The sequence below is a fragment of the Epinephelus fuscoguttatus genome, linkage group LG9, assembly GCF_011397635.1.
Source record: "Epinephelus fuscoguttatus linkage group LG9, E.fuscoguttatus.final_Chr_v1".
NCBI classification, from domain to species: Eukaryota; Metazoa; Chordata; class Actinopteri; order Perciformes; family Serranidae; genus Epinephelus; species Epinephelus fuscoguttatus.
Genome location: NC_064760.1, coordinates 21,781,984 through 21,807,802, shown reverse-complemented (window position 1 = coordinate 21,807,802; position 25,819 = coordinate 21,781,984). Strand labels below are relative to the sequence as shown.

The following is a 25,819-nucleotide window of genomic DNA, read 5'->3' as shown; positions in this document are numbered from 1 at the left end:
TCAAGACAACGCGGAACAGCATTTATCAGTGTTGTCTAATTCTTAACAGCACAATACGAGCCGCGGCGCTCAGGAAGATTAGTTTTATTATGTGTATTATACAACATGTGCGATAATCACACTACAGGGGGAAAGTAAGTCTCGGTGTTGGAATACTTAAATTGTTATTCCTCTGGCAAATTACATTATTTCATGTCACTTAATGGGTATTAGGAATTATAAAACCAAAAAAGCATAAACATTTAAACTCCTAAGCAGCTAAAACTCCCCACCCACATCCCTCTATCATGTCACCCAACAGATTCTGCCTCAATTAAATTAATACGCCCACTTATAAACTGGTTTTCTGAATTTATCGTTGCAACGTTTACAGTGTGCAGACATTTCCAGCCTTTTTTATGTATATTTGAGCCTCTGTTGGTTCACTATGGTGGCTCAGAACGCTATAATCAACCCTGTAAACAATACAAATAATATGTACAGGATCTTTGGTGGAATAATCACAAGAAAGAAACAGTTTATCGTCACATTAATATCTAAAGACCTTTGTCACTAATCATGGAACATGGCCTCATTATTTCAGCTTGATGAGCTGCCACACCTGACAGAAATATGACACGAATAACAAAAACAAAAGATCTGTGTTGAGAGGCTGATCGGCTCGTTCCCTCTGTGCCCAGTAAGAGTACGTTTCTTCGCGGGCTACGCAGCCGCTGCACCGTGGGGGGAAAGAAATCAAGTTCAAAGAAGTTGTCGTCTCGCAAACTGGAATAAAGTGGTGAAACATTCACAAAACATCCAGTTTTATACGTGTTTTATCTCCGAGTTTAGTTGATGAAATGGAACCGCCACACATTTTGTTTTGCCTGCAGTGGAAAGGCAAAAGGTGAAACAAAGAAACAAAACGCGAGGAACAAGGAGAAAAAAAAGGCACTTTCAACGTAGAAAGATGTATTTTCAATCTCTGTCATGGTCACAAATCAAAATCCCCCAAGTTTTCTGAAACACGCCGCCCCACGAGCCTTCACTTGCACTCCTTTATTCTGTTTGTAGTTATGCAACTCTGAAAACTAAAAGCTAAGGGCTCATGACAGAGTTACTGAAACTAAATTGTCATAAATTTCCGTTGCTTACAAGATGATGGATTACATTCATCAGTGCGAGGCCTCTAATCTAATCGGGAGCTGCGCTCATCAAACTCCCCTCAGAGGAGGTGCGCTGATCTGGGATCACTAAATATGTCCTTGTTTTTCTTCCATTTTCGGCGTGATCTAAAGCTGAAACTGATGTTGGATCAGCATGGGCACTTTGGAAATAATAGTCCTGATCTCATTTGTGCTTTTGATGAAAGAGCTATAAAAGACACTATCACTGAAACATCGCAACATGATATCTAGGTTTTTTAATGCTGTAGCAAAATGAGAATTCTGCATCTCAAACAGACGTGGCTACATGTCTATAAAAAAACTGCAGTCTGGTTTTTAGTATCAGCAGAGGTCTGCTATTAGAACACTTTTTGGCTTTCCCTCTCCCTGCCCACACATAATGACACACTTGAGTTGTTAAGCCTGACATTCTGCATAGACCAGGGCCACAGTCCTCATACCAAATGACACTGGAACGTGAACTGTGCTGTAGTGTATTTCTTTTCTTCAGCCTGCCAGTACATTTGTTTTCATTAGATGGGATTGGTCAGCAGTCTAGGCCCTTGTGTCCAGTAATGGAGCGTACAATTGCGAGCCCATTATAGACTCACAGTGAAATAAATGATATATTGATCTTAAATATTTCACACTCTTGTGTCTCTCTGAACAGCTGTTACTGCCACCACACAAAAATCTCGTTACGCATCTCCTTGAGGGAATATTCGATGTACTCCATGCATCTCACCCACTGGGTGTAGCGCTAACAAATGCAGTTCTCCAGGTACATGTGGTATGCCTTATGCAAAAATTTCTTAAAGGTATTAAGACCTTGAACAATAAAGCAGCAGGCTTGCTAAAGCAATCACAGCTAATGTAAAGCTGTAATGAAAACAAACTATACGCAGAGGTGCGACACTGAGCATTAATGAAATTACAGAGCTGGAACTCAGTCGACTTCTCTGTGTATTGTGCAATGAAACAGAACAGGACAGGAAAGCAACTGATGCATGCAAGTCACAGTCACAATTACTATTTCATTAAGGAGCTGCTACCATTGGCAGGCGTTCTCTGGCATTGTTGTGGGGAGGCTGGCACGGCACCGGAAGGGGGGGGGGGGCGAGGGTTTGGGGGCGGTGGCAGGAGGGAGGGGAGGAGGGGATCTGAGGAGGAAGGGGGAGCAATGGGTGGGGAGGAAACATGCTTTAATTTGGGTCATCTCCCAGTCTGCACGAGGTCGGGTGACAGAGCCTCCCCTGCACCTAATCTGAAAACACATATGTTGTACTGGGTATCCACCTGAATTAATTGACCTAATTATTCCTGATACAAGAAAGAGGGGGGGAGTTAAAGACAGGAAAACATTTTTGTAAAACGCCACGGCATGTTTGTACCACGGAAACCCATTGTAGTGGCATGCGTGCATTTAGGGAGACAGAGGATACCAACCTGTCAAGATGACAGGTCAGCGCTTAATTGCTTTAAAAGGGGGGCGATGCACATGCTTTATGCTGAGGAGTGGAGTGTGGTTATTGGGTGAAGGGGCGGGGGGTGGGGGGGTGGGGGGGGGGGTTCATCTTTCTTACCACAGACACTCACACGCACACAATGAAGCAGACAGGCGCCACGGGTCAAGATGCTGCCTCGGATGCCGCGCTAAACAGCACTTATGTGTCTCAAAAGGGGCAAACAATAACCAGCTAGCAAACAATAAAAAGTTAGGAATCTCTAGTTAGACAGAGAGTAAAAGGTGGAAACAATACACGTGGGAGAGTTTGTGTGACACATTTAAAAAAAGCATGTCACCTTATGTCCTGTAATACATAGAGGAAATGGCCACAGCAACATCTCTGCGAGGCTGAGGCTAACAAAGGGCTTGAGGGTGTTTGATATATAAATGTACTGTATGCATGTATGAAATCATGTCTAACCCCTACTAATGTGTGTAGTGGGTTAAAAAAAACAAAAAAAAAAGCAGCCACTAAAAGGCCAGTTGAAAGACAACAAAAGGGTAAGCAGGGAGCAACTCGTTGCACAAATAGCTGAAATTATAATTCATTACTGTTTATTTCTAAATTGCCTTCAGTTAGCCTGGCCACTTCAACCATCACAAAACCGTGGCTGATGGTGGCTAATTTTTGCAGGTGTTATACTGCACTTTATTCATCTCACTTTATGTGTAACTGGTTATGTTAATAGGATTTCAACTCAATTTATTCAAGTGCTGATCAATGGCATGCAATCTCGGCACTTCATGCATTATGTATTTTAATGGAACTCACTTGCTTTATAGCTGAATGGCTAAAGGTTAACAGTCCCAATAGGTGGGACTCCCTGAAGACTAATCTGAACTTCAAACACAGCTCTCCCCCCCCTCCCCCCACCGACTCCACGAGGCAAAAGCGCACAACAACAGAAAAGTTGTTTTTATCACCACTTCTTATGGCTCATTGGGAGAAAGAAAGCGATTTATTACCCCACATCCTTTGCTCATATTAATGTGACTATAAATGCCCATAGACATTTTACTCTCCGTAGGAAGTGAGGCAGAAAAAAGGAGGAGTTAGAGGTTGGGGAATTAGTAAGAAGGGTACTGGCGCGAGGGAGGGAGGGAGTGGTGGTGGAGGGGGGGGGCTGAAGAGGAAGAGTGGAATGTGTAGGTGGGGTGGAAGTGAAATGATGAGAGGGGAGGGAGCGAGGAAAGCAAAAGTGGGATAAAATCTCACACCAACAAAAGAGATAGATATGTCACAGTCTCCATAATTATGCTACTTAAACTGGCATTTTGATATCGAAAATGAAAGTCATTTCACCAGTGAGATCTTAAGCCGCTCTCTCTCTCTGCAGTTTAATATGGAAAACATCCAGGCGTCTCTGAGGGCCCTCGTCTCTCTCCACTGCCACTCCCTGCTCAATAAAACTGGCATGCTATTCCCAAGATGAGAGTCCCACTGGACTACGTGAGGACTGTGAGGTAGAAACCCCTCCAGTCCCTACTAAATCTAGAAGTGGAAGACAGAAGGTGCTAGAGACATATCCTGTGAGGGTCACTTGGCAGTTTTCACCTTATTGTATTCTCTGTCATCAAGATTTGCCTGTGGCTTTTTTGGAAAATGATGTTGAGCCGCCCAGGAGATGACTTTCTCTATTCCTATGGAAACTGTACATTTTCGAAGTGGCATTTTTTGTCACCTTGGCGAAGAGGAGCCGTATGGAGATCTCAGTCCATTATGCGGAAAATATTAGCAGTGTAATAAATCGGTAAAGAGATGTAAAGATTTGATCAGAGGTAATTTAGAGGCAATCAAATGATGAAGGATGAAATAATGAAATCGGGCTTTTTCGGGGCTTAAATGGACAAGTGCTGCAGTGAGCCTCACAGCTGGCCTGCTTGAATATGGATTGCACTGCTGGGACACTTTACACTATTGCTAGGTAAACAAGTGTGGACGCATGAATCAATTCAAAACAAGTTAATGAGAAGGAATCTTGACTTGTGCAATCAAAATTTGGCTGCATTAGCCACCATTATCATTCTGTCATTGTTTTAGCTTCACATGGATGAAAGTGGATTAATGGTAAGATGTACGATTGCTGAGGGAATAGGGGTATTTGGTGAGGCGAGCGGAGGCTTAAAGCTGTCAGAAAATCACTTAGTCGACAAAAGATTCCAGTCAGAAACATGACGTATAACCTGTAAAGAAGCACTTGCCTTCAACACAGCCTGAACTGGGGCCAGCCGTTTTAACTGGCGCCATCAGTCTCCTCCAGGTAATGCAATTAGATGCCACTAATATCTTGGGATGCTCTTCAAACTGCAAATGCACTTTTGCTAAATAGCACGCACTGTAATAACTAGTGACAGCACTCAAGGAGCCAGATTGAAAAAGCTTTTGCATGTGATTGGTTCAAGTAATTGCACATACAGAATGCTCCCACTGATAGAATTCATGAACTGAAAACAGATGTTATTCAAATCTATGCTGGCTTGTTTGCTTTGTTGCCAGGCAACGCAACTCACCTTGGGTTAAAACATGCATAGTAAATTTGTGAGATGGGCTTGGGCGGTCCTAACGTGCAGTTACAGTTCTGCGGTCTGTCTGTTGGAGCTCTGCCTACAGATCAAGTCACCAGGTTCACTCCCCAGACCGCAGAAAAACGAATCCTCTCATGACTTGGTGGTCGCTATTTGGCTCAGACCTGAATCTGCAATTAAGACTCCAGTCCATCAAAACAGGGAATCAGGTGTCTTGGGTTTTTCTTCCACTGCTAGCATATAAACCCAATCAGCATGACGTCACACTAACAAAAGTCACTTTAGGGAAAACAGCTGACCTGCGGAGATATGTGAGATATGTATTTATTTTTGTTTTCATTTTTAGCTTTAACTATAACATTTAATACATATAAATAGTTAAACATGGTAGACGGACCTATTTTAAGTCTCTCCTGTGCTTATTTTATATACTGTGTTGCTTTGCTAGCACCTTTGATAAACCAAAAATCTACCAGCACGGAATCTTAGCAATGTACTGCTGTGGACGGGGGCAACAGCAAAATGTATTGTAGTCACCAAAAATGAATAAAAACCTGTAACTATATTTGAAATATTTTCATCGCTTTATCTTAAATGGATAGTGCACCCAAAAATGAAAATTCAGCCATTATCTACTCACCCATATGTCGAGGGAGGCTCAGGTGAAGTTTTAGAGTCCTCACATCCCTTGCGGAGATCCAAAGGGAGAGTGGGTAGCAGCACAACTCCATCTAATGGAGGCTGACGGCGGCCCAGATTCAAATGTCCAAGAACACATAATTGAAACCACAAATGACGTTTTTCCAAACAACTTTTTATGTTGGGGCTTCAGGACACTTGGATCACTACGGACGAGCAGTATGGAGATATTTTGTGTTTTTTTGGATGTTTGAATCTGGGGCGCTGTCAGCCTCCATTAGGTGGAGTTGTGCTGCTACCCACTCTCCCCTGGGATCTCCGCAAGTGATGTGAGGACTCTAAAACTTCACCTGAGCCTCCCTCGGCATATGGGTGAGTAGATAATGGCTGAATTTTCATTTTTGGGTGCACTATCCCTTTAAGCCCAGTTCATATCAAAGATTTGCAACAAGACTAATCTGTTTTAGAACGTTGCAGAGAAAAGTTGCCGTGGTGTGAACTGGCCGTCTGAGTTCGACTAAAGCTGGCTGATGGTGTCACCTGCAACTCCACTGTTTAAATTGGTGGCGCTGGTTTTAAGCACGAAAAACTTGTCATGTGTTTCTACAGTCGACTGGCTTGTAGTGAAGTCCACTGGTCAATTGAAAATGACCGTAGACGGTGTGTTTGCTTGCTGCGTCAGGTGTTCCCTCCCCGCCGAGCCCTCTGCATCTGTGCTCACAGTGTGCTGGTGTTGGACGGATCTCACTGACTAACTAATTGGTGCTGCTTACTTACATTACTGTGGCACATTTATTAGAAAAACAGTACAGTTTGTTTCTTTTTTTTGCCGTTTCACTACTACAAATGCAGCTGTAGCCAGTATCTCACTATTACTATCCTTAGTCATATTTTAGGAAGCTACAAATTATATTCAGCAACAAAATAAGTCTGAAAAGCTGGAAATCAAAATGGAAATACAGAGAGTTGTTGCATAGAGATGATACACCATCTAATCTAGTTGCATTGGTGTGAACCAGCAGATTTTTAGAACGTTGCAGAACGGAGCGTTGCAATTAGTTGCCTGTTTCAACTGGATGTGTCGTGAATCCTTGGTCCACACTGGGCTTTACAATTTACCATGGTAATGGGGCAGGTTGTATCCTTGTATTATGTGCTGTATTTGGAGACATGGGAAACACTGCCATTTGAAGTAGACAAATAAGGGTACTTTGTGGAAAAATCTAAAAGATCTGACACAAAATTCAGCGAGTTATAGGTCCTGATACAAACAGTGTTACAACCGTACCCAGCCTGAAAAGCTGGAAATCCGAATAGAAGTACAGAGAGTTGTTGCATAGAGATGATACACTGTCTCATCTAGCTGCATTAGTGTGAAGTGGCAGGTTTTTAGAACATTGCAGAACGGAGCGTTGCCAGTAGTTGCCTGTTTCAGCTCGACGCATCGTGACTCTTTATGCTTTATGTTGTATGCTCTGGGCTTAACACGCTAACTGACTGAGGCAGCAGAAGAACAGCAAGTCATGTTTTGCAAAGTAAAATGATTGTTTTTGTCAATGAAGTCTGGTGGCTTTGGGATAACGGCTTCAGTTCCCTGACATAAAGGGCTGTCTGATGGCAAGGTAAAAGACTGATTTATTTTTAGGTGCACCTTTTGTATGTGAGTAAAAACATAACTATGTACGTGACACAGGGATTTTCTTCCTGGAAGTTATTGTAAACAAATGTGGAATACTGTTTTTGGAGTATACCACTGATGTGTTTGAGCATGCAGAATTCTGTTTATGGTAGCTGGAGTTCTCCGAAAGAAACCGGGATGTATACAGGGAGTATGAATAACCAGATTTCTCATGTAAACACCATACCCCCATCATGATCATAATTGGAATAAGGCTCATAAACAAATTACTCATGTCCATGTAATCTCACTTAGTGTGATTCAGTCTATTAGGGCTCCAGTCAGGTGTCTTGGAACCCATATTTCTTCCGCTGCGAGCATATAGCTGTTGTTGTTGTTGTTGTATTATTATTTTTTTGTGTACTTTAAACACCATCACAAAAACTCAAGCTCTCCTGGATCATGCCTGTGCTTTGTCATTCACGTTTAGAATGCAAACCGCCTACAGTTGCTCCTGAGTAGCTTAAGGGAAGCTGTGGGGCTGTCAGACCATCGATGGCAATGCTCTCGCTATCTTGTAACAGTCAAAGTCGCCCACATGAGAGATGAAGACAGCCACCTTACTTAACACACACACAAACATACAAGTGCACATAATGTGCATCAGGAAAATGCCTTAGGGCTACAGACACGAGTAGTGTATCATCAAAAGTTCATTGAATCACTGTAATCTTGGGCTAAATCTCTTCACTTGACGGATTAACTGGAATATCAAAGAACACAATGCAATATAACTAAACAGGGCTGATCAGGAGCTGCGATAGTGACTACGTATCCACCGAACGAGAGATAGAGAGACAGAGAGGGAGGGAATGGGATCTGCTTCCTGCTCCCACTATTCCCCTCAAGGCAACGTCAGGATAAATCTTCTAAGGGATTATCCCAGCTACACAATGTTCTCTGTTCTGCCCATTGTATGCCTCTTTAAGCACAATTGATAAATTAGTTATTTATATTGTGGATGGATGAAAGTCAAACACTGGATTTTCTTTTGATTCGGACGGTTTGGGAAGCATTACGAACAATGGGCTGTGTGTGTTCCTCCCGTGCCAGATCCCACTCAGTAGACATTCATGAATCTGTATAAGATTACAAATTGGAGTGTGGAAACTTCAGCATGCCAGAAGTTTGTCTTTTTTTTTTTTTTTTTTATTACCTAATTGTACCTTGCAGATATGGTTTTCGAGTACAGAGACATCAGCTGTGTTTCCAAGCTAAAGTAAGGGCACTCAGCCAGCAGGAGTTAGACAATACTATGCAGTTGAGATGCTCTGCTTCACTAATTTCAGTTCGCCTGCCAGCTCAATAGGGGCCCAAATCAGTCTTAAATGAGTTACACATGGGATCAGATATCTCTGTGGGAACCCTCCTGCTTTTAATTTAAGGTAAACTAATAGCTTCATTTATTTGTAATTAGAAAAAAAAATAATATCCTGCTTTAAAACTGTATCATGTTATCCACTTTCAACTGGCAGCTCACTCTTCAATAGTTCATGAATTTTAATTCATTTCGGTGGTTAGGCCAATCCCCCAGTTGTATGAAGCGACAGAGAGTTTTAGTCAAATTGAATTACCCTCTCTGTGTTTCACTGGTCTCACCCCCTACCGTCCTCATTTCCCTCATCATTCCACTCCTCCTCCCTCCCTCCCTCCCTTTTCTCTCTCCTTTCATTTTACCCTTCCTATGTTTTACCATCCCTTATAACTTCCTTATTTCCCCTCATCGGCTGCCTCTAGACAGCAGCAAGTTGTATGTCTGTGTTTTAACTCTGGTTGCCCCTAGCACATGTAAATGACTTTGGTACTTGATGTTTGAAGAGAAAAGATGAAGAAAAAAATCCCTAAGTGCAAAATCAAACAGATAAGAGGCAGGAATTTTCACTTTGCTGGGGAATGTGTGTCTTGACATGCACTGCCTTTTATGTTTCCCTTTTAAAGTAGTCAAGGACAGTTAGTTTTGGAGGCATTCTAATCCTGAATGTTAAGGATACATTTATGGGTTTCCATTTCTGTGACATAAAGTCTTTTTTTTATGAGAAATCCTATGGAAGGGGAACAGACAATCCTATAACTTTCACACTAAACCGAGCTGATGTGTACAGGTTGGCCCTTGTGTTATCACCCGTCCCCATATGTGTGGCTCTGCACTGCGGAAATAGTCTACAGAGTGATCATACATACATAAGCAACCGGCCAGAGTCATATGATAAAAAACAACCTGCTAGAGAGGAAATATCTCACATGGCAGGAAGTTGGTTGCTTAGTGCGTTTGAGGCTACACTAGCATATGACCCACATTACACCAAGTCATTCAAATGACCTCTGAGGTGTTATCTCCAAAAGGCAAACATGGCAGCATTACTGCGCCCTCCTCCTTGCCAAAGATGCCAGAAAATATCTGACTTTGCAAAGATCCAGTCTCGCTGCATCGGCAAATCCACATTTTCAAGGTCAAATGTGGTATCGAGAATATGGGAGATAATGGTGTTTCAATAAATTATGGGAATGCATCTCTTACGCAGTTCCAGACGAATAAATCGATGGCTGAACAGTCCTCAGTGATAAAAAGGAGGGACGGACGGCAGAAACCTTGATGAGGTTTGGACGGAGCATCACAAACAAAAGGAGACAAGGTGTGGTGTGAGTTGAGGTTAAAGGTAGGGTGAGAATGACATTATGAAATCTAGAAGGTTGAGAGGTTAGGGTCTGTCTTGTGATCCCTCTTAAGAACCTGTTCTTAACTTCTAGTGTGGAGCACTTTGTCCTTCTCTGACCTGGATCATCAGCAGTAAACCCATTAGAAAGAGAACACCAGATGACAAATACCCCAGGATCATGCTGAGTATTCATCTGCCACATTTGTCTGAGTGACAAAGCATTTCCTGCTGGCAGGAGGGGTCATCTTACAGGGTTACCATGCTTGTGGCCAAAGGAGACGTCCTGCGCATAACTCAAAATCAGCTCTTGTGATCTTGGTGACGATGTCCATCATCTATTAGGGTCAAAAGAATGACCATCCATGGACACATCCATCCAACGAATCCCACTGTGGCTTAATTGACATTGTCTGGGGGGAGACACTGGCCTCCATTTCTTCCCAGCATGTGTCTAATTCCTGAGACGAGCAGTTGTACATTGACAAGTGGATAAAACTCCATAACTTAACCGGAGAGACTGGACACCCCTGGCAATCTCTTTGTTGTGTCTAAAAATAGTGGGTCCCAACGGTCTCTCTTGGAAAAAGCAGGCACACTTCATTATTTCATTATATCCAGCCCCCCCCCCACTCTGATTTACATGCACACCAGAGGAAGAGTATTTTTTATCTGAGCGTCATGGCTGTGGCGAGGAGCTATGAGTACTGATCCCCAGCAGAATAGCAAGACACAAAAACAAGCCAGAGATCCACTCAGCGCATCCCACCCTCAAGAGGCAGACATGATCTCATGTATCCATGTTTCCCCCGAAGCATTAAGGCATATATGCATCATGTCAATGAGACCTGGACTAAGAAACTCAGCCTTTTCAGTCGCCATGTTAAATAATGTATCAAGGAGCCGAATGGAGTTTAATTTGAGACGAATCCAGGACTCGGTGTTGCGTCATCCCTTATTCCGATGCACTCAGCTTCATTCACTTGATGTTTTATTTTGCCTGTATGTGATGCATGCTTAAGTACTCCGATGTATTTGCATATTCCCTGAGAAACTGTGAATAATTCTTTATTCGTCCTATTGCATTGACTCACTGACACTGCCCTGCATTACTGCGCACTTCCATTGATAGTTGCCATTGAACTATTTGTGACCTCAGTGACTCTTCCTTTGTGCAGTCAGCACCCATAGCGAGTGCATAGCAATATTGGACACATGAGTAGCAGCATGCTGTGCACCATTCATCGATTACACTGTATATCATATTGTTGTGTCCAGTCGGAAACAAATGAGGCCAACCCAAGCGTAAAAATATGAGTCTTGTGGTTCCTATCTGCGAGGGCTGGGCGCATCCATAGAATCATGTGTACTGTAGGAAGAAATACACTTGTGGAGTCGAACTTTGATTTGTTACCAGAAATCTAAAGACCTTATGTCATGTAAGGAGGGAACAAACATGTTTTCTTGCACCTCCCAGGACAATAGGGTACTAAAAAACATCAGAGCCTGTTCTCGCAGGTGTATTTAATCATCCTGACACGCTTCCCAAACACGTTATCAATGGCCGGTGTTTGCATTGAGGAGGAATCCCACAAAAGACTCCCCGGGGATTTGCAGACATTGGTCGATGTGAGTCACCGTGGGGGGGGGGGGGTCAAACAAATGTGGTGTGCCTGGGTGACCTTAATCACTTCCAGGTTCACCCAGGCTCGGATTTCACTTGTGTGCCTTATTTCAGGTCACTGCCTCAAAGTCAAAGTAGGGCACAGTCATTATCTGAGGGAGCATAACACAATCATCCACACAATACAATAAGGTCGGCACAATTCACTGAAGTGTTGTCCATTACCTCTGGGCTTGAACACGTGTGCTCCATCACAAGCAGCGCCTGTCTATATGTGTGGAGCATTGGTAATATATGTAGTGAATTTGTCTGTAATACATGTGCAATTCTCCTGGATGCCTGGGTCTCTTTTGCTGAAAACAGGGACTGTAACCCCAATCACAGCAAAACACAGGTGGAGAAAAACTGATTTGGAGAGAACATAGTGGAAATACCAGAGTATAGTCAGGGGTGCGAAGAAATAGAAAGAAGTTTAAAAAATAAAATAAAAAAGACGGTGATTACGGGCAAATGGGATTGAGGTGTTCTGATCCAATTATTCTAATCACACTGAATTGGCTATGAATTTATGTATTGGAGGGGAAGACCTTAAACCAAACTGATTGCAAAAGTGGTTGAGTTCTTGTTTCATTGGTTGTAAAAAAAAAAAAAAAATAGAAAAGCTGCAATTCCCTCTCAGGAGAAACTATAAATGAAGTTCTTAAAAGAAAAAAAAAAGTTACAGCTATAACCAAGACATAACCGCAAAGGGGTGTTAAAAAAAGAGGCGTCTCAAGGGGTGCGCGAGAAGCTAGCAATTTCCCTTAAAATTCATGGCGCAGCATGACGTGAAGCCATATCACTTCATAATGACTGTCTGACCAGTCAAGCAACAAAGACCTCTGCAAAAAAAAAAAAAAAAAAAAACTGTCAAGATGACGTGTAATAATCTGTCTGACTGATCTTGGGGAATGAGTTGCTGCTCTTTTTGAAGACTGCATGCACATAAATTCTTTATGACCATCAGTGAATATCACACACATTATTTAAGAAGACTCTTCAAAATATCTCTGATTCTATTATGCTTTCATGTTTCAGGCTCGAGCCGTGCTTCCACTTTAATGCGGAATATGATCCCGGGCACTATAACTGTATTTTACATTACTACCCCACTGTATATTAAAAGCAACACCCCTATTCAGGTAGAGGTATTAAAGAAAGCGGAGCAGCTTCTAAAGGAGAGATGTGATTAGGTCAAAACTTTGTTAAAGGCTTCGAGATGTTTGCTTTTGTTTGCTGTGTAAGTTAATGCTGTGGTTTGGACTCAAAGAGCCAATAGTGTCCTATCATGGGCGCAGGTAGAGATCCGAGCCATTAGAATGAGATGTACAGTGTGTGTTACCGCTGACTGGCATTAGCTTTTTGTGGTACACCATCTATTATTCTCTGCTAATGGCTCCATGCATACCTCCGAGCTGATGTGCAGTTTTCATACACATCTCGGGCACATGACATGCAGTGTATTTCTATTATGAGGGAGTACTTGCGTAGCAGAGCGCTGATGACACGAAAAAAAATGTAATTACTGCATTAATCATGGCAAGTATGACACAAAGATATCAAGCTGTGGATGTAGCTCCAATTATAATGTGTAACGTTCATGCGTGGGTCTCATACAAACTACTTTGAATGTAATCACATACTCGCGTTTCCTTCCAGTGCTTGTTTCGGAGTGTTTTTCAAGCATTCACTTTGAACCCTTTCGCTTGTCACTGGATGAAGTGAGAGCACGGAAGAGAAAATCAGCATGTTATTGTGTACGTGTGGATTAACTTGCGCTGTGTACATGTTTGAGCGGGATGCATTTGGGGCCTCTGCTTGTCTTTTGTGTTTCTGCCCCAGATTGAGCCTGACAGCCATGTACAATATCCTGTTATAGCACACAACTGCACAGACAAAGAGCGAAGGAAAGGCATCAAATGCTTCCGTTAAACAGACCTTTTCTGTACGTGCAAACCTTTCCACAGTCATCCTACTTATGTCATGGGAAGCTCTAATTAGTTAATGGGCTGATCTCATTAGACAAATGCTTTTGTTGCAGGTGTCCAGTCCAAGCTGAGAAGATTGCCAGAGGCAGAAGGTTAGAGATGTGGGCTTAGGAAGCCAATATAAATGACTTCCTAGCTTATATGCAGTCGTGCATGGCTCACATAGTGCGTGCCATGGTTTAGTGAAATGATGTACAGTCAGTTATGAGTTGTCATGACATCTTGTTTCTAATGTGGCAACTGAAATTTCCTTCTTTATTTCTTCACTGTTCAGCATAGCAAGCCGAGAAGAGGGCAGCACCCTCGCTGTTCATTCCTGAAGTGTTACAGTTACCCTGCAGTAGATTTCCGGGTTCATAGCGCGAGTGTCATCACATCGAGAAACAGGCAGCTTCAAACGAGCAGTGCTTATGGAGATATCACTCACGGGATGTCTTCTCACTACTGGATATGACATGTCCACCGCGCCAGTACGGGAGGGTGTTTGAAATGCAGTGATTAGCGCAGTGTCCAGTTAATTTTAACAGGGTTTGCAATGGGACTAATCAGGAATTAAGAGTCGGCATCTACTTTAAATCGCCTCCTTTACGCATTGGTTGGGGGATACTGTCAGGATGGAAAAAGGCAATTGTCTGCGGCCTCCCGATTATCCCCTGCAAAAGCCTATAATCTGGCTGAAAGTACTTAAAGAGTCAAGCAGCAAAATAAACAACATTGATTATCATCCCACTGTTCTTTTTTTTTCCTTTTTTTTTATACTTCGAAATGGACCATGCGGAGGGAAGGGGAGGGGAGAGGCGATTGGAGGCTAAGGTTGCGCCTTCCCCCGTCAGCGCCATCTGCTTGGGCAAATGTTAAGGCAGGCTAAATACCCCCTGAGTCCTCTGTTCAAACCAGATTATCTGCTATTCTAAGGAGGCGGACGAGCATCTTATCATCTCCCAATCTCTTTTACAAAAGCAAATCAAGAATTCTGTGCAGGGATTACCAGGATTAAGAAGGACACAGACATGGCCCTGCTTGGACAATGTCTTAAGTTGTTGTCTTTCAGTCTGGCTACCTTCAGCATGCAAAGATCTAACGACTGCATGACACTGTGCTTAACACACTGGAGCTCAAACGCCACTCTAGGAAATGCTTGCTTTTGTGATAAATGGTTAACATGTCGCCACACAATACATCTGCACTGCACTGTTTAAAAGCATTCATTTTTAACTGTTGGAACTCATTTAGTTGTAGAGCTCAGTTACACTTCAGAAAAGAGCCTCCGCTTTCCACAACATTGACAGCATCCCATAGTGTTGAACAATGACCCACAGTGGGACGTTGCTAGGCTTGAAAACTGCATTTATTAGTCCCAACAGCATGATAGATTGCTGGACAGGTTTTTCCACTGTATGCTTCAAAGAGGATAAAATGGGGGCCAAATTTTGATGCAAATAACCTCTATGTGGCTGCAGCTTAGTCGCAGGTTGTCCAGAGAATGCAGAAGCACCTGGTAGCTGAAATGATGAATACATTTTGCCTTCTCCTTACTGTATTTGGTTTTGTGCTTAGGGGGGATTAGTGTTAATTCTGCAGGGGCAAAACTAAGGTTGAAACCTTGTGATTACTTCAAAGAGGGGTGGGGTGAGGGACGTGGTGGGAGCGGGCGTCTCCTAAAGAATGCTTGTAAAGCTCACTTATCCCCACTGTAACAACTGGGGTAACACATATCCTACAAAACAATCAAGCACCTACAAAGCCACGCCAAAGCAACTACATCTCCAAACATTTTGTGTGGCTGCTGTTCGCGAGGGCATTATTAATCCTACATGAGCGATCATGGCGGATCTCTCCACAGCACCTGGGATATTTTTAGGGGAAGACAGAGGCGCACTAACTGTCTCGCAGGCATACCAGCAAAGCATATGCTCTTTGCACACTATCAGCAACTACTGTTTTAGATCACACTTTTAACAAGGAACAAACAATTGTACAAGCAATCGATGTTCCTCAGATCCCCGCTCCACAGTCACACCTCGTTTAATCAACAGAATTGTTTTCAATGAAAACAATCTCCGGGCTGTAGAGCTACTCAGTGTCTGAGAAAGAACCACTCGGCGGGCTTCCACACTGATTTGATTGTTGCACACACAAAGGTAGCTAGACCACCGCAGCTATGGGGGATGATTGAATTATTCAGTTTGGCAGAGATTTGGCAGCAATTGTGTGGAGTGTTGCCTTGAGTGGAGTGCAACAGAAAGACAGCATCTTCTTGTTTCCTGCACCACTGCACAGCACATGCATAAATAGCCCCTGCTTAGACTGTCAGTATCGCTCCAGGACAACTTCACATTATACCCTAAACATGCTTGCTGCTCGGCTAATTGACCTACACCTCTCCGTAGACGCCCTTAGCCTTAAATGATCTTTTCAAGCATTTATCGTATTTATCTTGAAACATTTAAATGAGAAGCATGGTGTTTAGTAAAAGGACAAAATGCCAAAATACAAACTGCACAACCCAATCGCCAGAATAAATACTGGCATTGGACGTTTCTTTTGTTGTTACTGTTGTTGTTGGATTTGTAGATTTCTGCAAACCACGGATATTAAATATTTGTACGTTATTACAAAGCGGATATGTTGGAAATTTATGTCAACAGCACTTTCAAACATCATGTTTTGGCTTTAAATTCCTGGTTTTTCTGCAATGTCTCACTAAAAACAACCAGTGTTGGTGGCACAATTGCCACTGGAAATGCAGAGATGTCTCACCGCGATGGCTAGTTAAAAACAGCAGGTTTTGTTGTTTGTCGTTTGTTGGTCTCAGACAGTGGTTTGCAGATTGACAGCAGTCTTGCCTAGGTGTCTCACCCTACACCGGGCATGTCCAAACTCTGGCCCGGGGGCCAAATGTGGCCCACAGACCAATTTCAATCGGCCCTCGGCTTGACTTTCAAAATATACCACATGTGGCCCTTTACACAATAATGGTTGATCGAGCAAGATGACTTTGCATTTTTACCCTTCACCTGACAATGATAGGACTATCACACACTTTGTAGACAGGCATCAAGTAGTAATAGTTCATTAAAAGATAAAAATGGTTGCATTTGTCTCACTTTTTGTTCTTGTAAAACCAATTTGATGGGAGAATCTGTTGGCCCCCAGGTATTTTCACGTTGTTTTAACCGGCTCCCATTCAAAAAAGTTTGGACATCCCTGCCCTACGCCATTCCCTACACCTCCAGATGACAAAGCTAAGGGTGCTTTCAAACCTAGAGTTTGCATGCTTTGGTCCCAATCAGGGACTAATTCATTTCAAAAAATTTGTTCGCTGGTATGCCCTTGTGTAACGTTCAGGGGGGAAATATTCAGACAGACCTTGATTTTAGCAGATTTCCATCAACGGAAATGCATTTTTTACCAATGAAACCCTTTGTTCACACTGATGTGGTACCTCCAGATCATAGCTAGCCAAAATGAGGAAAATCCAATCGATATAGTTTGTGGTTCAGCTGGGATATGATGCAGATGCTAATGTAGCTGATATGCTCTTGCTAACGTTATTTGTTTCAGACCTAGAGTTGTCTTGCTTTGGTCTGAATCAGGGACTAATTTTGTAACAAAGTCGCATAATTGCCTAGAGTTGGTTCATGTTCCCAAGGTAGCATTTAGAAGCGGACCAGATCAAATGCCTTGTGTGAGAAGGCTGCTTTCGATTGGTCAGAATTTCCATGTGGGAAAAATCCAGGAAGTAAACAAAACACTGAAGAAGAGTACACTTGCAAGATAAATGTGACACTTTCTAATGTCATAATGGAGGGACAACTACGCAGGTTGATTTTAGCGCTGCTCATCGTGGACTATATTGCTGTCATTGTTCATTTTAGTCAAACCATACAGTTTGAAAACGAGGCGCGGCTCCAACTAGAAAACAATGTTTTGATGCATTGGATGTGCTGAATGTGCATATTAAGGCAGTACAGGAGGAGGTGCACATTAATAATCCTCCAGGACTGTAACATGCTCATGTTTAACCCAAACAATGTGTCATGTGACTGCAGTTGGTTCGGATCGAGGTCAGAACACGTTCTGACCACAAACAAACTGTGCAAAAGTTCGTTTGTAACCAGACTGAGACCACCTCCTCAAGAAAGTCTCGGTCCGGTTGTTCTGTTGCGCACCGAGGATGACAATGTGTTCACACCTGCCCAAACGGACCGCGCTTAGGGGGCAAACAAATTTAAGTTTGATTGAACCGAACCAAACAGAGCAGATGTGAAAGCACCCTTACTCATACTCCTAATCCGAACTATGTTATTTTAGAAACGTTGATATGAAATGTATGAAGCGTACAAATCTAATGTATTAGTGGTTTGCAGAAAGGAATGGCGACTGGGCTGAGTTCCACATTTAAAGCACCTTCATGTATCAGATGCCATCACTAAAATCAAACAGATGTGTTAGGATTTGATGATGGTGTGAGCGGCTGCCAAAATCATCATAGTTGCATTCACAACTTGCAGAGGGAGAAAGGAATCCATACAGACTCTCAATCGCCGATTTCATACACGTTCAGAGGAATGTGATAAAATACCCTTAATGGTGCTCGGATTACTCACTGCACACTGCTTTTTAAAGTTAGCTGAGACAGCAGCGGCAGCGATCTTTAATTTTAAACAATCTGTAATCTTGAATTGTCACTCTATACCGTCTGCCAGCGGATGACTGCGATCTCAGCGGAGGATGTGAGTGACTTGTAAAATCAATGTAATATGATGAAAAAATGGGTTTCGCCATCTCAATAGCTCCTTCGCAATGTTATCCACATGAGTAACGAATAGGTTCTAGGTTTATGTTACATTTATCAGAGGGAAAGAATTGATAACCAGAGCGAGGTACTGATTGCACTGATTGCTTTCTCAAGGTTGGGGAAAGTCACCGGGCCAACTATGTGTGCTTTGTTCATGATGGCAAACTTTTAATGGGGGTTCTGACTCATCTTGGAACACATTATTCATAACTTAAAATAAACACCTATGCCTGATAACTGCAGTGCATCTAAAAGTTTAATGTTACAGGAAACTGCTGCATAACACGTTTTACCCAAGAAGCCCGACAGCCATGCTGGAATCGGTGAAATAAAGGAAACAGGAAAGAAAAAATACAATTAATGAAGACCATATGGATAGCCTCACCACCACAGTGAAATGAATGTCTACGTGTGTCTGTGTGAGCTCCTCTGCTGCGGGTCTGTGTTTGTTGCTCCATCTGCACACGTATCATTGCATTAAATGTAATCAAACTTAATACATATAACTAGCTTCCTGCTCTATTAGATGAAATTGAATACCGCGTCCTCATAAATCATGGATCAATATGTCAGTGTTGAAACTCTGGAATCCCTTCCCTCTGTGACATACTGCAATACAACCGCAGGACAAGCTTTTAAAGTCATTTTATAGATGATAAAAATCACAGGGAATGCACTTAATGTGAGCTGACCAAAATCACAAGCGCATGCTGAGAGCCGTAACAACTGCACATTTCTGTGGGAGCAGAGGAGCAACAACAAAAACGGTCCAAAGACATACCAAAGACATTTCCTGTTATAAACCAGACCGGCACCTCCTGCTTCCACTAAATCTTTTCCTCCCTTCCTGCCATCCCTTCTTTTTCACCTTTGACTCTGCACTCCGAAGCCGGGGAAAAAATCCATTTATCGCCTACTCTATCTTCATGCACAAACGTTAAGACTCATTAATGCTGTGGCTTTGTTGGGGTGTTTTTTTTTTACATTTATTTATGGCTCATTTCAAAAACATTTCATTAGCTAATTATGCATAACATGAAAAATCAAATCATAATTTATCTAGCTCAAAGAGATACAACTACCTTATGATCTGCCCAAGCTCCGTGTTTTTCAAGTCAGAACGAGGCATTTAGCAGGTTTACATTTATCTATTAATAGCACGCTGACATTTATGCACTCTCTATATGAGAATGCTCTACTTGAGTGTGCACCATTTTCTCAAATCACCAAGGACACTTCCCCCGAGGGAACTGATTAGCTCTTTCTCAGTTTTAAAATATGAAGTAACTTTGATAAGCAATTAAACATTTTCTGTTGTCTCTACCCTGGCTTTGTTTTATGCCTTTCAAGTCTGTATTTTTGGATCAAATCCGCATAAACACCGCGTAACACAATGTTAGAGCGGCGTTTATTGTACCCTCTAGCATCAATCTTCCTCTCAGATGTGTAAAACCCCGTGTTTGTGTACTACTGTACATCATAATAGCAGGGCTATCATTATCAAATGATCATTATCAGCTCTCATGGAGGAGAAGCCAAAAAAAAAAAAAATGGTGTGCTAAAAAAAGCTTTTCTTCTGCTGTTTTCTGTCTGTGCACTTCAAAGGATGCGCTCCCACCAAATTTCCATAACTTTTTATCTGTAATCTGTTCCTAATGAGCGATGTATATCTAAACCATTGCTGTGTCTCATTCTCCTATGTTGCTGCAAAATGCAGAAGAAAAGGAGGTATGGGCAGTTTTTCCAACACTGAAATGAGCCAATTAATGGTGTCCAAACCAACACAGCTACACATATTTCTACAGGCCACAGCCTCTTTGACATGTACTATATGCTACAGGCTAACAGTGTATGAGAAAAACAAATGATTATTCTACAACATATGTCACTGTTCGTGCAGCAGATCCAGTACAGTGTGCGGAAAACTGAGCTGAGCTGAGTGATGCAGGCCAGTATTGAAAAGCTCAAAGCAATGAACAAGAAGAGTCGTCAAAATATGCAATACAATGCAAAAGACTTTAATAAATTTCAGAAGCGCACACATACATAAACAAAACATTTACAGTTTTCTCCACACTGGCAAATCAAAGTCAATTACAAAGATCATGTAAGGTGCATATTGTACTTCACATTGAATAAAAGTGAGGTTGTCTGTCTCCCTTACAAGGACAAAAGCTCTCCCCCATGTATGAGTATTTTTTTTTTCTTTTCCCCAAAGATCAGGCATAATCTAATCATTACACAGTGCTAGGATGCTATGTATATTTCATACTGTGGCTCCTACGCAGTAGTGAATACATTTGATACCATAATTACATGAATATACCTCCTTCACTAATAACAACCTGCCTGACAAAGAGGCCACGCACATAAAATTAAAAGCTTTAAAACAGACATAGTCTTTAGAACCGTGACATATTAAGACTGGAAGGAAATCAAAAAGCTCCCGGTCCGTGCAATAATTTCATTTAACTATATATAGTCTCCCACAAGAGGGGAAACAGCCTCTGGTCCAGTCCATCTGTACATTTCCAATTGGATACACAGGCTATGTCCATTTTAATGACTCTAATTCTATGGTTATATGTATGTACTGTAGGTGCCTTTTATGCCTTACCTATCAAAGCAGTCTTTAGCTTACCAATTAACAGGACTATTGAACAACAATGCTGCTAACCCATCAAGCCATTTACTGGTGTATACTGTAGAAAGTATTCTAGTCAGGACGTACTGTACCATAATGATTCTAAAGTGTAGAAACAGTAGAAGCGAAAATGAGGCTCTAAACAAAACGCCTAAGAAGTAGTAAGTGCACCATAGTGGATTTTCTGTCAAACGCTAACTTATTGCTGTTTTAAAACTGAAGCCTGGATTACCTTTTCATTTTGGTGTTTGATGTTCTTCTCGTCAGAAAATTTCTTTTGTCAGTGTAAATAAGTGCACAAAGTCATTTTTGCTTAAGCCCAACAACTCATTTAAAGACTGCCTGAGGATTATTATTATTCCTTTTTTTTCCATTTTTTTGCCATCTGGAGTCATCTTAACGTGGATCTCACAGGTTAAATCACTTCCGAATTGAAAGCGACACACAAAAGGTCAGGCTTAGTGCTCTTCAAATCTGCCCTACATAAACAGCTTTTGATTATAACCCCAGCAGTTAGTCCCTTGTGATTGTGGCTTAGCTCAAAGTATTAAACTTGTCCCACCATTTCCTGGCGCTGTAATAACAGCATCGGTAGCATGGTCGTAAAGCACTACACAAATGTGGTCGTATCGTGGGGCCATGCGTGGCTCACCGACACTGCTGCCAGTGGCGTCGAAAGTGGGACAGGAAGAGGCGAGAGTTGACAGAAAAGGTACACTGTGATGTGGGCTCTGTGCTAATGTCAGCCTACGGGTCGTAGACCTTGCAGCATAAATACACTAAGAAGTCATTAGTTCCATGAGCAAGCCCAGATAGAGCGACGTCAAATGATACAAAAACAAATCAGAAAGTTAAGAAAATAAAATGGCCACCAGGCAGTTCTGAAAACAAGGCAAAGAAATGGAATCAATAAATATAAACACCATCAACTCTGTGATAGATATACATACATACATATAAACATACTTTACAGATCTACCGACTGTATTTGACACCTATTTTACAGAGTGGGTGCTGGAGAGGGGTGTTTTTCGAGGAAGGTTCAGGGCATACAGTATCGTCCTCGTTGACAAAGGTAAGTAATAGCATAGGACTCAATAAAGCATTTCAAACTTCCAACAGATTCACAGGAGGAGCTTGGTCAAGTTTCAGGCAGGCAACATGAAGTGTCTCTCTTTTTTCTGAGATACCCCCCCTCCCCTCCCCTCCCCCCTCCAAGTTCATCTTTTCCCTCGATTGTACGAAGAGGTGGGGTTTGAGGCTGTAGAGACAGTAAAGTACTTGTTTCACCTCTTCAGTTCTCGCCTTCCTTCTTTCCTCCCTCTGCCCTCTCTCTTTCTTTTCTCTCTTTTTCTCGCTTTAGGTAGTGGGAGCTAGAGATTGATTTTAATCCTGTGGGAGCGAGCTGTACCTGTGCCACAGAGTGTGCCATAGTGTGGTGGTTTCAGTGCCGTCTCCTGAAATATAGAGAGACAGACAGATATAGGGAGATTGTAGTTACAATATCATCGAGCTCTGAGCAGCCTAAGCTGTAGCCTTATCAGTGTGAGGCTACGCTGAACACTGAATAAAAAAAAAATCTCCGAAGAGAGTGTAGAAGATATAGGAAAAATAAAAGATAAAAAAAAAATAAAAAGCATTCTTCAAGGCACGGCTGGCAATCAAGTCATTATCTTGTCAGGTTTCCTTGAAGAATGCTACAAGTGTCACAAGCTTGTGCATTTTTCCTGTACTTATCAGAGCATGCAATCTTATCCAATTATCACTCCCAATTTGTCTTTTTGTCTCCCACCACACTAGTGCAGCACTCTTCATTTCCCCTCAAAAAGCCATTTGGATCAATTTAGGCCCCACTCTTTCATTCTTTCGGACCCTTGCCAGTGGGTCCTCTGATATGTACAGAATATGACATTTTGCTGTTCCTAAGAAGGCTTAGCAACATATCTGCCAATATCTGAATCAGGAAGAATCTGACCCGGTGGTGCTTACATTAGCGAAGCACAGTGATTACAGATGCAATGACTCAACAGAAAAAGAACAACAACAAAAAGAATGACAGCAAAATAAAATAAAGCCATAACCAGTCGCTGGGAATTTAATACCGCCATCGGATTTGATTAACAAGCCCTAGTTAGCCTTTTAAAACATGGCTTCCACCCCTGGCTATGCACCCACTATGAGTCAGCACAAGCGCTTTGTCATCAGACCATGGGTGGCTAGTGTGAAAGGCCCATACCTTCACCCACACAAATAAATGACGATATGCAAAGTGCTCGCCGCTGCCCTCGTTACCCAGCGCATTTATAATATGATCTTTTTTCCGAAGGATAATAGAATAAACTGCCTTATAAATTAGGCATAACGACAACACTTGTGGTCTAAGGGGTATTTAATCAAACTGCAATGTATGCGTGTGTGACACTACGAAAACACTACCAGCAGCGTCTCCTATAGCAAGTAGCAGGAGGTCAGTATCGTTAAGCGCCGACCCTATACGTGCTCCGGAATTACGGGCCAAACAAAAGAATGAATTAGCCTTTTTATTCTGTGCATGTTCACCATGATGTCTGAGATCACTCAAGCGGGGTGGTACTCATTTGATCTGCCTACGCTACAGCACATACTTTCACAAGAGCTCCCCATCACTGGAGGCAGATTGACCTCTAATATCATGGGGTAGGGGTTAAAGGAAAATGATGAGATGCGTAAAAACTGAGAAGAGAGGGGAGGCGGGGGGTGGGGGGTGGGGGGGAGGTGGGGGGGGTGGTTCTCGCTGTATAATGACGCCATATGGTGACACAAATCTGTGGTCTCTGAAGTATTTTTACAAGCTTTATTCTTTATCAGCTACATCTGTAAAGTCCCTGAAAACATTTTGTTGACCTTCAACCGTAATCATCTCCTCCCGCGTGCCCTCCGCATCGTTATTCCATGGGTGGGCTTTTTGTCTTTGCTGTATTTTCAGCTGCTTTAGGTGCGTGGGAGGGTGTGGGGCAATGAGAGATCACTGTAAAGGCGCTAAAGCACCATCTGTCACTCTGATGAGCAAAAAGGAAAACACGACAACCTGCCTGTGATCTTTGCTTTTGGACCTTTGGTATTAGGTTTACGGCTCAGGAGAGACTGAGTCGCTGGCACTGACAGACCAAATTCAGCTTTTGTTTTAACAGCCACACTTGAAATAATCTTTTCAAATTCTAGAGTGCTCATATTCTCTCTCTTTTTTCCTCTTTTATACCTCCTCAGATAAAAGCAACAACCACACTTTTTGAAGGAGCGCCGTTTTTGTTTTATAAGTGTTCTTCTTCAGACTTTAGACGGAGGTGAAATCAAGCAGAGATGAAATTATAATAGCGTCGACAAACAGGACAGCTGGTCATCTTGTCACATCACTTCGGATCCTGGGAACGTGACTCACCCAAGGATAGTACGTGGCATCGCTGATAATCTTAAAGGACGGCTGCCTTTTTTCTTCTGTCTTATCAGCCTCATTCGAAACCTAATTACGGTGATTTTAATCATACTGTATTACGAGTGATTAACCCTTTAGTGCATTTAATTAACCTTTGCAGCCACCGATTCTCATCAGGCAAAGCTTCATGCTACTTTTTTTCTCCATGACACAGGCTTTAAATAAGCACACTTAAAACTGGTGGGAAATCTAATGTCTAAAGTGGGAGGCATCACTTGTCAATTGCTCAGGGGGACAGAGAAAATTTGATGTATTATCAGCTTAACATCACTGAGGATATGGGTGGTGAGTAGAGGCAATGAGGACATATTTTTCTTGATAATATTCAAATTCTGGGAGTGTGTGACACCCAAATATGGGAATATTACACAGATTAAACCTGACTTCTTTTAGAGGAGTGAATAAATATACAGTACCTATAAAATAAACTGATTCAAACAGAGCCGGAAGATTTGGTAGCATGTTTACTAATCATATATTCATTGATTTTAAATTATTCCGACAAAAATACTTCACTCTGATCAGCAACATAAGTGAAAATCAATTTAAATCCTTGATGCATAAAATTCATGATGGATAATAATTCAGAATTGTGGAACACAGAGTGAATAATTCTGCATATTTCAGGGCAGTCACCACCAGTAAGAGGGGAAAATCATCCTGACAACTCGTCAGTGTGTCGTATAAACACATTATGAATTAAATCTTTGGTACCAAGGGCATGTAGTTGGCTTATGTATAATGTACCATGGCAGAGCATAGCTTTTAACCAGGATTTCAAATAAAAGGTGGATGAAGGGAATGACTATCAACTCTGTGTGGGTGTCTTCATAAATTATCCTAAGCACAATACTTCACGGGATCAACAGTCATTTATCAAAACTATGCCATGAGGAATTTGAACGCTTGCTAGATGTCACACAGAAGCGCACTGGGAGCGGAAAAGAGACAGAAATGAACCAAAGATCTGAAAACTGTGTGCAATATGAGGCTAGACACAAACAAAAGCAAGCACCTCATCAAACAAAATCAATTATTGATGCAATATCATGAAATTGACCCAGAATTGGATGAATGGCAGTCGCGATAATCATGATCAAAA

General features: G+C 42.1%; 1 protein-coding gene across 4 annotated transcripts in view; it reads right to left on the bottom strand.

The window, feature by feature from the left end:
* Positions 1 to 25,819, bottom strand: part of pcdh11 (protocadherin 11) — a 165,898-nt gene that overhangs the window by 121,160 nt on the left and 18,919 nt on the right. The window contains exon 4 of one of the 4 annotated variants that reach the window (XM_049586019.1): positions 20,643 to 22,702. The exons of the other annotated variants lie outside the window; for them this stretch is intronic. Within the exon in view, the coding sequence (XP_049441976.1) occupies positions 22,619 to 22,702 (84 nt within the window). The 3' untranslated portion in view covers positions 20,643 to 22,618. Of the gene's footprint in view, positions 1 to 20,642; positions 22,703 to 25,819 lie in introns of those variants that run through there. 4 annotated transcript variants of the gene reach the window in all.